The sequence below is a fragment of the Lepidochelys kempii genome, chromosome 4 (genome assembly GCF_965140285.1).
Source record: "Lepidochelys kempii isolate rLepKem1 chromosome 4, rLepKem1.hap1, whole genome shotgun sequence".
Lineage (NCBI taxonomy): Eukaryota > Metazoa > Chordata > Testudines > Cheloniidae > Lepidochelys > Lepidochelys kempii.
In genome coordinates this window covers 38,898,366-38,912,242 of record NC_136383.1, presented here as the reverse complement: position 1 = coordinate 38,912,242, position 13,877 = coordinate 38,898,366, and the positions used below count along the sequence as shown (strand labels likewise).

Below are 13,877 nucleotides of genomic sequence, written 5' to 3'. Positions count from 1 at the left end.
AGTACACACATCTACAGATATTTAATCCCTCTTACTGGCTCATACAACATTCTGTTTGAGCAATCCTACTCCAGTTTATACAGGACTTCCTTAAATTTAGAGTCACTGTTGATGCTTTCTACAGCTTTCAGATTGCTTTACTTCCTCTCAATCTTTTCAGCCAACTTGCAATGTCTGTAATTTTCCTATAATGGCTGAGGCTAATGTCATCATCCGTAATTATATACTTGGCCTGCACACACCTTTAAAAATATCTATTTGCGGAACCTTTTTGGAGTATTATGTGGTGATAGAAGCAAAATGGAAAAATTCTGTCGTGCTGAATTAGAGAGGATAGAGAGTTTTCCTTCCAATTGGAGTCCCAGCTGAAGATGTTACAAACATAGAAACCAAACACTAGCATTGGTTAATCTAGTCCAATGTTTTGTCTCACACGTGGTCTAGTACCAGAGTCATTAAAGGAAGGCGTAAAAAGCTCAAAAGTGGATAATCTGCCCACAGAAGTTTCTTCCTGACTCCCATCAGTTACGGGTTGGTTTATACACTGAAGCATGCAAATTTATATTATTTGTGATTTTTTTAGTCCTATCTAAGGTAATAGTAGATATTCTCATTAGCTGGTTTAAAAAAAAAATCCTATTAAGCTCTTGACCTCAAAGACATCTTGAGTCAATGAGTTCCACAGGTTAATTATGCATTGTGGGTTTTTTGTTTTTTGTTTTAAATTCTTTGATCAGTTTTAAATGTCTTACCATTCACTTTTAATTATGTCCCCTTGTCGTCCTTTTGTTATAGGAAAGGGTTAATAGGAGAGCATGATTTTACTCTACATCATTCATTATTTTGTATACATCTATTATGTCCCCTCTTATTCCGCTTTATTTGTGAGCTAAATGGTCTCTTTTTTTTTTCCAGTCTGTCCTCATGAAGACTCTCCATGTCACTAATCATACTTCTTGCTAGTCTCTGGACTCCTATTTTTGATGTATGTTTTAGAGGCATTAAAGCATCCGGGATAGAGTAACATGCTCATTAAGTCCTTTTTATACTGTGATTTTGTGTATGCAGGGATGGACTGAGATGTTATATAGGGCCAGTTCTGGCAAATCCTTACTTAGGAGGTTAGTCCAATAGAGCTACAATAGTTGCAGTGATTGGGCCAGTAAAAATCCTTTTAAGGTACGACAAATTTAGTTTCTTTCAGTGACAGTTCTGTGATCATATTGAGAGAAAAAAAGTCTTGTAATGAATGACTGATTTTTCTTACCTGGTATCAAGAGCAGTCATAATGACTATTCAGTGCCTTTTAAATAAACTCTTTATCCTACAAAAAGAAAAGGAGGACTTGTGGCACCTTAGAGACTAACCAATTTATTTGAGCATAAGCTTTTGTGAGTTACAGCTCACTTCATGGAATGCAACTTATGCTCAAATAAATTTGTTCGTCTCTAAGGTGCCACACGTCCTCCTTTTCTTTTTACGGATACAGACTAACATGGCTGCTACTCTGAAACCTCTTTATTCTAGGTGTCAAGCTTTGCCATTGTTAATACTAATGACTTTAGCATTTAGCACCAGGAAATGCCTCTAGTGCCAAAGGGTTAAACAAGATCAGGTTTCATCTCTTGAAGTAAAGCATTTTTATTGGCCTCATGAAAAGGCTTCATTTGTCCCTAACAGAAATAATTGATGCACCTTTACCTTTGAAAATGCTCCTTGGGTATAAATATTCTTTGCCTTCTGGAACCAGAAATAAAAACAGCAGCTTCCCCTCTTTCTTTCTTTTTTTTTCCCTAGGAGCAAATGTGATGGATGTTATGGTATTGAGCTTTAGTAAGTCAAAGTAATCCGTGCACTACTTTTGATTAGTGTATTACATTTATTTTGAAATCTGCTTAGTCTTTAATCTAAAATATTGTCAAAGTTTTTGTTTTAATGACTTCACCTTCATAAGGGTAACGGTTCAAAGTTGAATCCTGCACAGATCTCATTAATATTCATGGAAATCAGCTTCCCACATACTACAGTGAAAATCTTAGCATGTCATCTACTAAAAAAGTGGACTAAACTGGAATTGAGATTGTTTTAAATGATATCTGTCCTCTGAAAATATGCATGGTTTTATCAAAAAGACAAATGAACTGTAGTTGCTTTTATAGGTAACAGATGCTTCTCTAGGAGCAAGAAGGGCATGCATTGCCTATCCTGGTTTATTTCCAGTATGATACAATCTCTTCACACTCTTCTTTCAGGTGACCCTAAACATACCTTTGTGATCAGATGTCACCATCCTCCACACTAAAAACATTGATCATTGTAATGAGATTCAAGATTCAAGTGAGCATATAGTAGGACTTTGTAAATCAATACAATGTTACAGGTTAATTACAAAATTGAGATAAGCAAACTCTTTAAAACAATTTTACAGTTACACAGAAAGCATCACAAGAAGGATCATGTATTCAAGTAATGATTGTTATAACGTCTGGTCTCTGTTCCTTTCCAAAAAGGTGGTAATTAGAACGGTTTAAGGGCTTGAAGCAAAGCCTGGAACACGTAATGCTAGATCCTGTCATTGTATGACCACTGAAAATGAAATAATGTGTCCTTAATACAACCGTAATAAACTTTTTAATGTAAAAATATAGAGGAATTATTCTGGAGTTCTAGGCCTTGATTCAGCATTACATGGGAGGCAGTGTTGCCTAGTGGAATAAACAGTGGTCTGGGACTCGGGAGACGTGGATTCAATTCCTAGCTCTGCTACTGAGCATCTGAATGATCTTGCCCCCTCTGTGCCTCACTTTCTCTATCTGTGGTAATATAAATGGCTTCCTTTGTAAAGCACTTTGAGATCTACTGATGAAAAGAGCTAGGTGTTATTACTTAAGCATGTGCTTTTGTGCTTTGCTGGATTAGGCAATTAAATTGTCAGCTTTATCAGCCGAGTTCAGAAACCTTTTCCTTCAGCATTCCATGGTGCTTTTCTACTCCAGAACTGCTTTTCAACCAGTCAGAAAGCTTTGTTGTCATAATGTGATTTTTACAATCTGTAAACATAGTAATAATCAGGAAATGATGCATTTCATTTTGGGTGAATTACATTCGCAGTTTCAAGCAATATTTCTGACTGGTTAATCTTGTTCTTAACACTGCTACATTTTGTGGCCTCATTCTAAGGTTTAATCTTGGTAATGCACTCTTATTTTTGTATGGAATTTTGCGATGTTGCCATTATTGAATTTCAGGAGGAATTAACATTGGATAACCTGTGTCTGTAAGCAGTTTATCCTTCTCTTATGGCAGACAATCTGCCATTGTTAAGCTGTCATCACTGTATAATGGGGATTCATTAGAAATTACTTACTCAAAGGTGAACTTGACATACTGCATTCTATTCATGGAGGTATTCACATTGGTTATTGTACAGTATATAGGCTGTGTGTGCATACAAATATATGTATGTATGTAATGCCTGTGTGGGCATATACAATGTAGGTTTCATGGCTGTCATGATTATTACAAAAATAGCCATTACATTTGACATTTTTAGATTTGTGTATGTGCATGCGTTTCAGCAGAACATGATGGTCACAGCTGGACAAACTTTATTCAAGCCTTAAGAGCTACAAGATTACTTCCTGGGTTGTATGGGAGTGTAGGAGAGAGCAAGAGATCAGCAAAAGCCACTGCACCAACATAAGACCAGAGCAATGGCCTCTATAAGTAACTTTTATATTCAGAAGGTCATAAGGTTCTCCTGTTGCCTGGGGTAAAAGGATAATTGCTTGATCACCACATTTGCTATTCAGAAGTCAGCACTGTTACGTCATCTCATGTGTTTAACGCTGCCCCATTGCAACAGCATATGTTCTGTTTGTTTGGAAAAAGGAAGTTATTTTGGATACAAAATATTGCCTTTGACTATTGCCCTTTTCTCTGACTGTCCTATGACTTTTCCGTAATTGGCATAAAGCAATTGCATTCCAGGTCAGAATAACCTATGTAGATAAACGTCCTGGACTGCTCAGATTTAGTTTTATTGAGTTCAAAGGGAGTCGCACGATTTGAAATGCAGCACCAGCCCTAGTTAGCACAACTACAGCTTTAAAACTCCACCTCTCTTGCTGGTGAATTCCACTGCTACTACCAAGGTCCCATACTTATAAGACACTCCTTTCCTGCGGGAAAGGTGGATGTCTGTGATCCCTGGACTGCAGCTGTTGTTACAAGAGTGCACCAAGTTTAACTCTTCAATCATCACAAGGACATACTTGCTTAAAAAGAAAAAGTTACCACCTAAGAAATCCATACACAAATACCAGTGTACCAAGATGAAAGTCAGTAGGTGAAAAAATACCTGCAATCTTTCAAAACAACTATTCAGCTATCCTACTTACAGAAGAATAATTTCTGAAAATGGGTATGCAAAATCGATACCCCTTAAAATGGTGTCAACAGAATTTAACAATTCAGCTTAGATACAAACTGGTGGCATAAAGCCTAGCATGGTGGAACACCCCACCTCACCCCCCGGCTCATCATCATCACTCCCATAACTGCGTTGGTCATTGGGGCACCATCACTGATGAGCAATAAACCAATTGTCTCCACCCCTGACAATTGTGTGTCAGTGCTTGAGTGTCCACGAAATCCATTCCTGTCCACTCTTTTATGTTTTCAATCGATCTCTTCTTCTCTTCCCCTGTACTGTCTCTTGGAGGATGATCTTAGATAGGCCAGATGATCTTGTTACACGGCTGTACCACTTCAACTTGCGCTTCTTCAGGGTCGTCAGGAGGTCTTCATATGACCCAGCACATTGGGTGATGATGTTGCGGATCTCTTCATTAGTGACGTGGTTGAAGTAGCAGATGCCCAGGATTTTATGGAAGCATCTCATCTCTACTACCTGTATTTTCCATTCAAGTTCTGCTGTAAGGGTCCATGTCTTGCATGCATACAGAAAAATGGAGATGACCAATGCATGCAGCGGTTTCAGTTTGGATTCGAGGGAGATGTTTTTATTCCTTGGCTTTTGCTTTGCCAGTGTTGCTGCTGTTTGCACAGTTCTTGCCCGAATTTCTGCCTTGGATTCTTCATCAGTGATGATTGCCCGCAAATACATGAGTGGTTTCACTGTCTCCAGCTCTTGTCCACTGACACAAGAGCTGATCCCATCACGTTTGTTTGTCATCAGCTTGGTTTTCTCTGCATTGATTTCCATGCCAAATTTTGAGGAGGTTTCATCCAATTGTTTCACAAGGTTTGCAAGGTCATCTTTGCCGCCTGCCAGGCCATCAATGTGATCAGCGAACCGAAGATTTGAGATTGTTCGCCCCCCCCCCCCCAATGCTGACTGTGCATATGTGATCTTTTAGGGCATCAGTCATTATGCAGCCACCAGAAAAATGGAGATACTAGTGTCTTAGACAGTCCAGATTCAACAGAGGAGGATGACTTTCCAATACTATGTGAAGAGGTGGAGACAGCTCTGAAATCAATCAAGAATGGAAAGGCTACAGGTATTGACAACATCCCAGCCAAACTGATGAATTTCGGAGGAGAAATAGTAATAGATGTACTCAGCAAGATATACAACAAGATCCCCATGGACACAGTCACTAATCATCACTCTGCCAAAGAAAGGCAACCTGCAATTGTGTCAAAATTACCAGACCATAAGCTTAATTAGCCATCCCAGCAAAGTGATGTTGAAAGTCATATTGAACAGATTGAAGCCACAAGTGGAGAATATCATTGCTGAAGAACAGGCTGGCTTTCATGCTGGAAGAAGTATCCCAGAACAGATTTTCAACCTTCGTGTTCTATGTGAGAAGTACTACAACACCAGCAGGACATCTACCAGATCTCTGTTGCCTTCAAGAAGTTATTTGACACAGTATGGCACGAAGCTCTCTGGGCAACCGTGAAGTAGTACAGTGTTTGTCGTAAGCTTATTCTTACCATTAAACAACTGTATGCCAAGGCCAGCAGTGCAGTTCTCGTCAGTGGCATAATAGGAAAGTGGTTTTGCACCTTCTTTCACCCACACTGTTCAACATCTACTTGGAGTGCATAATGACTGATGCCCTGATGTCCTCTTCCCCCCACACCCCCTGCTACTACAATATAAATAATCATATTGGGAGCTTACTTTAAGACCTTGTCTATGAAAGACATTTTTGTACCATGGCATAGCAAGTGTACTCTAGGCCACCATTATTCTGAGATCAAGGCCTGGATTATCTCTATATGTATTTTAGCACAATGTTTTTGCAACAACTTTCTATGAAATTAAAATAAAAACTTACCATGTCTCTGTTTCTCTGCTTTGTATTAATTCATTCCTTTTCTCCTCTGTCTGACACTATTTCCTCAGTCTTTGTCTATTTTATTGCCAGTTAACTTTCCTTTTCTCTATTCCCATTCTTTAAATAGCTACCATCATTCCCTTTGTTCTTTCACTCCCCCTATTAAATTCTATTTTCCTCCTTTCACTTCATCCTTATGTAACAGTCCTCTGAAGTTTAATAAGTATAGATATGATTCTATAGACATTACTCTTAAAAATATACAATAGAGAATTTATTATTCCTATTATAATTTTTTTAATATTTCTATGATAATCATGCCCAAATGCATCAGTAAAGATCAGACCCCCAGTGTGTGTGTTTTAAACTGACAGTGTCCCTTTAACAGAAATATATGGGGAGCTTTCTGTTTGTGGCCACCTTCATTTTGTTCTGCATGTTACTGTTCCTCTTCACTAATATAAGCACAGCATTGTGATTCTACTCCACGTTCATGCATACAAAGTTATTTCATGAGGGAGAACAATCTTCTTCTGACAGACATTCACAGCAGTAGCACGAAGAATACAGAAATTGCTGACAAAACAATGTGCTTTCTGTACAAATGTTCTTTTGTTTCAGGTTTCCCAACAGTGAAAGTCCTTCTTTAAAGTACATACATTTGAAAATTCAGTGCTCTTCATCCACCTTGCCTCTTGATATGCCTACAGTAATTCTAATTTGGTTCCAAAGTGCTATGAAAAGCATTTAATCAGTCATTATAGTTTAATTCTGGGCAAGCAAACACTGTCAGGGCATACAGTGAGTTTTTCTCTTTTGCTGGCTACGGGAAAGATCCTGGAACTTACATTTAGGAGTATTTTTTCTTGACTAGTTGCGGAGACATGAATGCACTTACTTGTATACTACTGCTCAATATGAGACAGGGTTACAGAATCAGAACCTAAGTTAAGGGAACATTGAATGAGCAATAGGCTACTTAGTGGATTATTCCCTATTAGTATATTTTTAGGTTCAAATCCAGCTCCCAGTGCCCAAGCCAAATATCCGGGGAAGAAGATTAGCAGATATACAGGGAGGCAGGAAGGAGAAATCCTCTGCACTTCTTCCAAACTATGGAATGGGTGCAGAGCCACTCTGTAGAAGCTGTGCAGGGTTGAGGGGAAGGAATGGAAATAGTATCATGTGACTCATATGACCAATCATGACTGACTAACAGTTCTTATTTCAGATGACAAGTGAATACATTGCACGAGCTATACAAAGAGTTTAAAATTCATTGAGTGAAGGCAAATAAATAATTTGGAAGAAATTGCAGTCTGACAGTCAATGTGCAGAAAAGCTAAATTTGTCAACTAACTTTTTTGTTCAGTTATTAGATTGGGCTTGGTCTATGAATTCACAATATGCAAGACATAAATTTAAGGCCTAATTTTGCAAATATGTGCACATGTGAGTACTTCACCCACATGAGCAGTCCTGCCAGCTTCAGTGCAATTCTTTTGAAGAACTTGGAAGCCATTGACTTCAATACGACTATGCATATGAACAAAGTAACAAGTTCCTCAGTGCTTCCAGCAGTGTGGTGTTTTGTTTTTTTTTAAATGCCCATGTTGCCAACTGTTAACCTAAGAAAACAAAGATACAAGAAACCGAGCAATATAACTTAAAGGAAGTTAGGAGTTCATCTTTCAAAATCTTAGCTCATGTTTTCAGTTTTGCAAATACATAATACAATGATACATGAGTTCCTAGCATTGATTTAAAATAAAACTTTCAGGTTTTTTGAAAATTTATTGATTTTTGTCTTGTTTTTCCTACTTTAGGTTTGTGATTTATCCTTCAGCCTGAAGAAAATGTTGATCCGACACAAGCTGACTCACAACCCCAATCGTCCAATGGCTGAATGCCAGCTTTGCCACAAGAAGTTTACAAGAAATGACTACCTCAAAGTGCACATGGAAAATGTCCATGGAGAAACTGACAGCTAACCATGGCTTATGCAAGAAAAGTGTGTCTAGTGTTCAAGAGTGTTCCATCTGTACATGTACAAACTCCAGACTTCTCACCTGATGACTGAGCAGAGTCAGGAAAAATAACTGTAATGTGTTCACAATCTTTTTTCCATTTTGCTTTGTGTTTATGTTACTAGAGTTTTTTTAATCAAGTAAAACACTGTTTGAAGATAAGAGAACTTTTCTTTCTCTTATAAGTTAAACCATTTTATTTGCAGCCTTGATACCTTAGATCTTGGTGGTGTTATCCTGAAATTTTGGACGTAGATCAGTGTATCTAAAGCTTCTGGAGCACAGGAAAGGCAGTTGGATAAATTCACTTTCATCCTGACTGACCAGTGATCCAAGCAAATTTTATTCAGATATTAACACCACGCTTTATTAGAACATAGTTTCTTCATACTTTTAGTGCCTTTAATCATTAGATAATTTTGTGGCATCTCAAGATCAATTTAATGTATGGTACAGAAACTGCAGGAGTCTTGACTCTCACGCACTTCATCAGCAAGAAAGGTGTAACTTCTAGTTGCCATTGTGTGAGACAAGTCAAGAGCAACGGCTGTGAACGATTAGGTTTAAAAAACATATTAATGCCCACAGTTGTAACTGGCAGGGCCAGGAGGGAAAAAAACCTGGCTTCTGCAGATACAATTGTCTGGTTAAGGCAAAAAATGTGTATTCAATTTACTGGGGGAAATGCTGTTCCCTGAGGTTTTATCCTGTGGAAATCAGCTGCCCTGATTATCCCCCTTAAATGGCTTTGGTTTTCATAAAACTGTTAATGAGCACCAGGGAAAAAATATTGCATGCAACTGGGTAACATTCAAATTCTCCCAGATGTTAGAATAAGATTTGTATTCCACAGTTCTTAAAAAGAATTCTCATATGTTATCCATGTATGCTACTGTATAACAAAGAGCTCATTTTTACCTAATGAGACTGTGAAAATCATAACTCTAGCAGTAGATTGCATTTGAGGTCCTATACAATTCCTCAGTAGTCTTCACAGTTAAACATTAGGGCTCTGCCTGTGTGTTCACATTCATTTTAGTTTACATGGACCAATACTGTTAAAAATAATTTGTAACTATACACCTTGCTCCTGCTAAAAGCTTCTCAGTTGCTGATGGGAAATGTTGTAAACTTTCTCCTGGACTGCAAGTGACCAGACAGACACTGGATGGATGAGCAAGAGGAAATAGAAGGTGAAATCCTGGCCCCACTGAAGTCAATGGTAAAACTCCTATTTGACTTCACTGGGGACGGTGAATTTCAACCACTGTTTCCATTCTGGAAGGAAATGAGGGGGCCAGAAGCATCATCTTTTCTTTCTCTATTCATAATCTTTTATTTTGGATCCTATTCCATGGGATAGCCTACAGTCAATTCTCAAAACTGAAGAGAAAATATGTAGTTATCAGTAACATTATTAATTTTCACAAATGTGAACAGAACACAACATGGGTTCCTATTGGAACTCAAAAGAAAGCATATCACTAATAAGTGTATTCTGAAGAAAAGACTATTTCAGGGGGTTGCCCACATTTCCATAGTCTTCACCATATTTTATTACAAGACTATTTTTTGGAGCACCTCCCTCCCCATTAAAGTTCTGTAGTACTGTGGGGCAACTGTGGCAATTGTTTACATGGTGACATTTTATAAGAAAGATTTTTAATGTACTTACTTGTCTTTTAATGCAATTAATGAGCTGGAAATAAGGAGGAAGCACCGTAACTTTGGGCCAGACTCAGCACACACTGAAATCAATGGGTTTTTCCATATATTCCAGTGGCCTTTTGTTTAGGCACCATGTGACCAACCAGGTCAAAGGGACCCTCTGCTCTATCTGGATGACACTAAAATCTGTCATTCAAAAACTTGTTTATAAAAATAGAGTAGACACAATAGTAATAAGCCAATGGATATGATGCCACACATATAACATGTAATTATAATGGGCCACTCTCAGTTACACTAATGTAAATCCAGTGTAGCACCATTGAATTAATCAGATTTGACAATAGTGTAACTGAGAAGAATTTATCACATGCATATGTTGTCATTTTATATTTGATACATTATAACCTATGATATTTCCTTTTAATTAAAATACAACTTATTTTCCTATATTTTATAACAGTTTGTCTCAATGTCCTATTTTAGGTGCAAAACATGTGTTTCATTTTTTTTAATTCATTATTCAACAATGGTTGGTTCATTTTATTGCATTCAGTTTGATTTTTGAAATACTTATTGAATCTTATTTTATTAAGTAGGACATCTGTACATTTGGGAAGAGGAGAATAATTGGGAATGTTTTGTTCGTTTTGGAATCTCAACTACCTTTGTGAAACTTCAAAATGTAGATTTCTTTATGCATAGTTTGGTGTCTGAGAATCTGATGAAACTCTGAAGACTTACCAATTTTGTCTGTTTTAATTATATATATCACAGGTGTGTGAGACAAATACTGCAAAAGACTAAGTTGGATTTATGTTTACTCTATCAGGAAAGTTCTCGTGAAGGAGTTTACTGGCAAGGATATTTGCAGAAACAGATGATTTAAAATTAACTTGTTGCTGTTATTAGTATAAGAAATCTGATACCAAGAGTTACATTCAGCCAATAAGTGAACAGAAACATAACCCTGTGTTCTATTTTGGTGGTGGTGGTAGTTGTTGTAATTCCTCTTATTGGCAAAAATAAAATAAAATAAAAAACAATTTGGGTGGGATTTGGTTTCTTTCCCCCGCTACCTTTCTCCTCCTCTTTTGTTTTCTCACTTTTTAGTGACAAAATATGAATAGGAGGAAAAGAGGGGGAGGGAGGAAAAAAACCCGAAAAGATATTTTTTTAAAATTGATTTTTTTATTTCATTTTCAGATGAAAATGTGTTCCTTTTCAAAACTCCATGGAACACTTTTCAGTTTATTAATAATTTCTACCAATAATTTGGTGAACAATTTTGAATAGTGATTTTTCTCAAATGTGATTATCTGCTCACAGATAATGCATGAACGGGAAAAAATTAATTTTTAGTAATTTTATTTCGTGTCAAAGCACTACTGAATAAATAGCAGCAAAAGTTCAATTATACGTGTATGTACTGTAACTGATAGTTGCAGCTGTGTGTTTGACAAGTTCTTTCATTAGCCGGGATGGTAATGGTCAATATTTGGAAGAGACACCTCCAGGGAAAACATAAGCAGGAGGTGCAGAAAGTGATGCTGAAGTTTCAGCAGGCTGTAACCTACCTCAGAGCTGAATCTTGTAATCATGCCCATCTGGAACTTCAGGAGTTTGAGTATATTAAGAACAAAAAGAATCCTAACAATGGTATTGGTCCATTACTAGATGAAAATGGAAGAATTGTCAATAATAATGCAGAAATGGTAGAAATGTACAATAAATATATCTCTTGTGTGTTTGGGGAAAAAACAGATGATAGTCATATCATATGATGATAACACCCTCTCAATTCCAACTTAACATCATCCTGAGTTACAACAGCAACTATTAAAAGTTAGACATTTTCAAATCAGGAGCTGTGGCTAATATACATCCAAGAGTTTTCAAAGAACTTGACTTTCAAAAAGTCTTGGAACACGGGGGGAGTTCCAGAAGAAGAAAGCCCATGTTGTGCCAATATTTAAAAAGAGTAAATGCAGTGACTCAGGTTATTTTAGGCCTGTCAGTTTGACATCGATCCCAGCTAAATTAATGGAGTAGTTAATATGGGGACTTGATTAATAAAAAATTAAAGGACGGTAATATAATTAATGCCAATCAATATGGGTTTATGGAAAATAGATTCTGTCAAATTAAGCTGTTCCTTTTTTTTTTAAATGAGATTAGAAGTTTGGTTGATAAAAGTAATAGTTTCAATGTAACAGACTTCTCTAAGGCATTTGACTTGGTACTACACAATAATTTGATTAAACAAACTAGAATGACACAAAGTTAACTTGGCACACATTAAATGGATTAAAAACTGTCTAGCTGATAGGTCTCAAAATGTATTTGTAAATGGGTTCTAAAGGAATTATTTTGGTGAAGTTCTGTGGCCTGTGTTATACAGGAGGTCAGACTAGATCAGTGGTTCCCAAACTGGGGTTCGTAAAATGTTACAGGGGGTTCTTGGGGAAAAATTCCCTAATGGTGGACAGAGCTGTCCCTAGGGACCCCGACAGGACTGGGCCAGCAGCCAGGAGCCCCTGGACTTCCAAGAGCTAAGCAGATCAAAGCAAGCATATCTATCACACTGAGGAGATTTAAACTTCAAGACTCCTTATAAGAAATGGAAAGGGAGGTGGATATTTTTTGCTGTTTTTAAAATTAAATAGACAGCTAGTATCGTTTTAAAAATTATTATGAAGAACAACTTTAAGCTTTGTTGTAACGTGCGTCGTTTGCCTGGACTGTTTGAGACCTGAATGCTTGTGTAGGAGGAACTCTTTGAGTTGGCTTCTTAAATACCTTCATGCTGTTTCACTTCTGATATTCCTTGATGAAACATAGGAGCCTTGTCTTATAACAGGCTTATTCAAAGTGATACAAGCTACGAAAGTGAAATCTTGGAAGAGTGTTGCCATTTTCATGTAATAAAAATACTGTAATGATAAATAATAATTAGTGTGTAATAAGCATGTCATAAAAACAAATTGTATATTTCCAAGATCACTGCTTTTATAATTTATACTCGGGTAAAGGAGAAAATCCCTGGAAATATTCATTTTTAGGAGGGGGGTTCTCAAGACTTGACATTTTAGTGAAAGAGGTTCACAGGTTGTTAAAGTTTGGGACCAATGGACTAGATGATCTCAAGGGTCTCTTCTGGCCTTAGAGTCTATGAATCTATGCATTTACTCATGGGCAAAAATGTTTGCAGAGCAGGTGCTGAGTCAGTACAGAACCAATGCCTGTCTTTGAAGCTGCAGGTAATTCTATTAGAAGAGCTGCTATGTTCTGTCCAAGAAGCAGTTGTATTTCACTGGTTTGGGGGGTAATGTGACCTATATTACAGTGTTCACAATACTGAACTGTATACTCGATATAAACTCAGTATAGAGCACAATTATAAACCCTGTTTCTAGTTGGCCATAACTTCTTAAAAAAACGGTTCTTTCAGAATAAAATGAACTTTCCATTGATTGTCTGATACCAGATATGGTTTGGGTTTTTTTTAATCTAAAGAAAATTCCCTTCAACCAATTTTAAGTAACAGGAGAGTGAAATATGCCATTTTACGTCTATTGTTCCCTGCTCCCCCTCCAGCCACCCCCCGCCGTGTGCACATGCTTTTTTGGGGGTGTGGGGAGGCTCTTTGATAGTTCAATGAGCAAAACAAAAATATTAATTTGTTGATATGATTCATGTGTCTTGAGTCAGACACAGCCAACTCTTCCAAACCAAAACATCAGTGACAGGAGACAAATAATCATATGTGAGGGGAAAAAATTAGATATTTGCAATGTTTCCTGTAGTATGTAACTTTCTTCATATCTTAGCCTTCCATTTTTTCTCTTTGTTCTCCACTGCAAAGTCC

At 37.2% G+C, this 13,877-nt stretch overlaps 1 protein-coding gene across 2 annotated transcripts in view; it reads left to right on the top strand.

Annotated features, from left to right (window-relative positions):
* The window catches only part of PRDM5 (PR/SET domain 5), a 138,219-nt gene extending 124,732 nt beyond the window's left edge, over positions 1-13,487 (top strand). For both annotated transcript variants that reach the window (XM_078852476.1, XM_078852475.1), the window contains one exon: positions 8,141-13,487. In XM_078852476.1, the coding sequence (XP_078708602.1) occupies positions 8,141-8,305 (165 nt within the window). In that variant the 3' untranslated portion in view covers positions 8,306-13,487. The remainder of the gene's footprint in view (positions 1-8,140) is intronic.
* Positions 13,488-13,877: the final 390 nt, after the last annotated feature.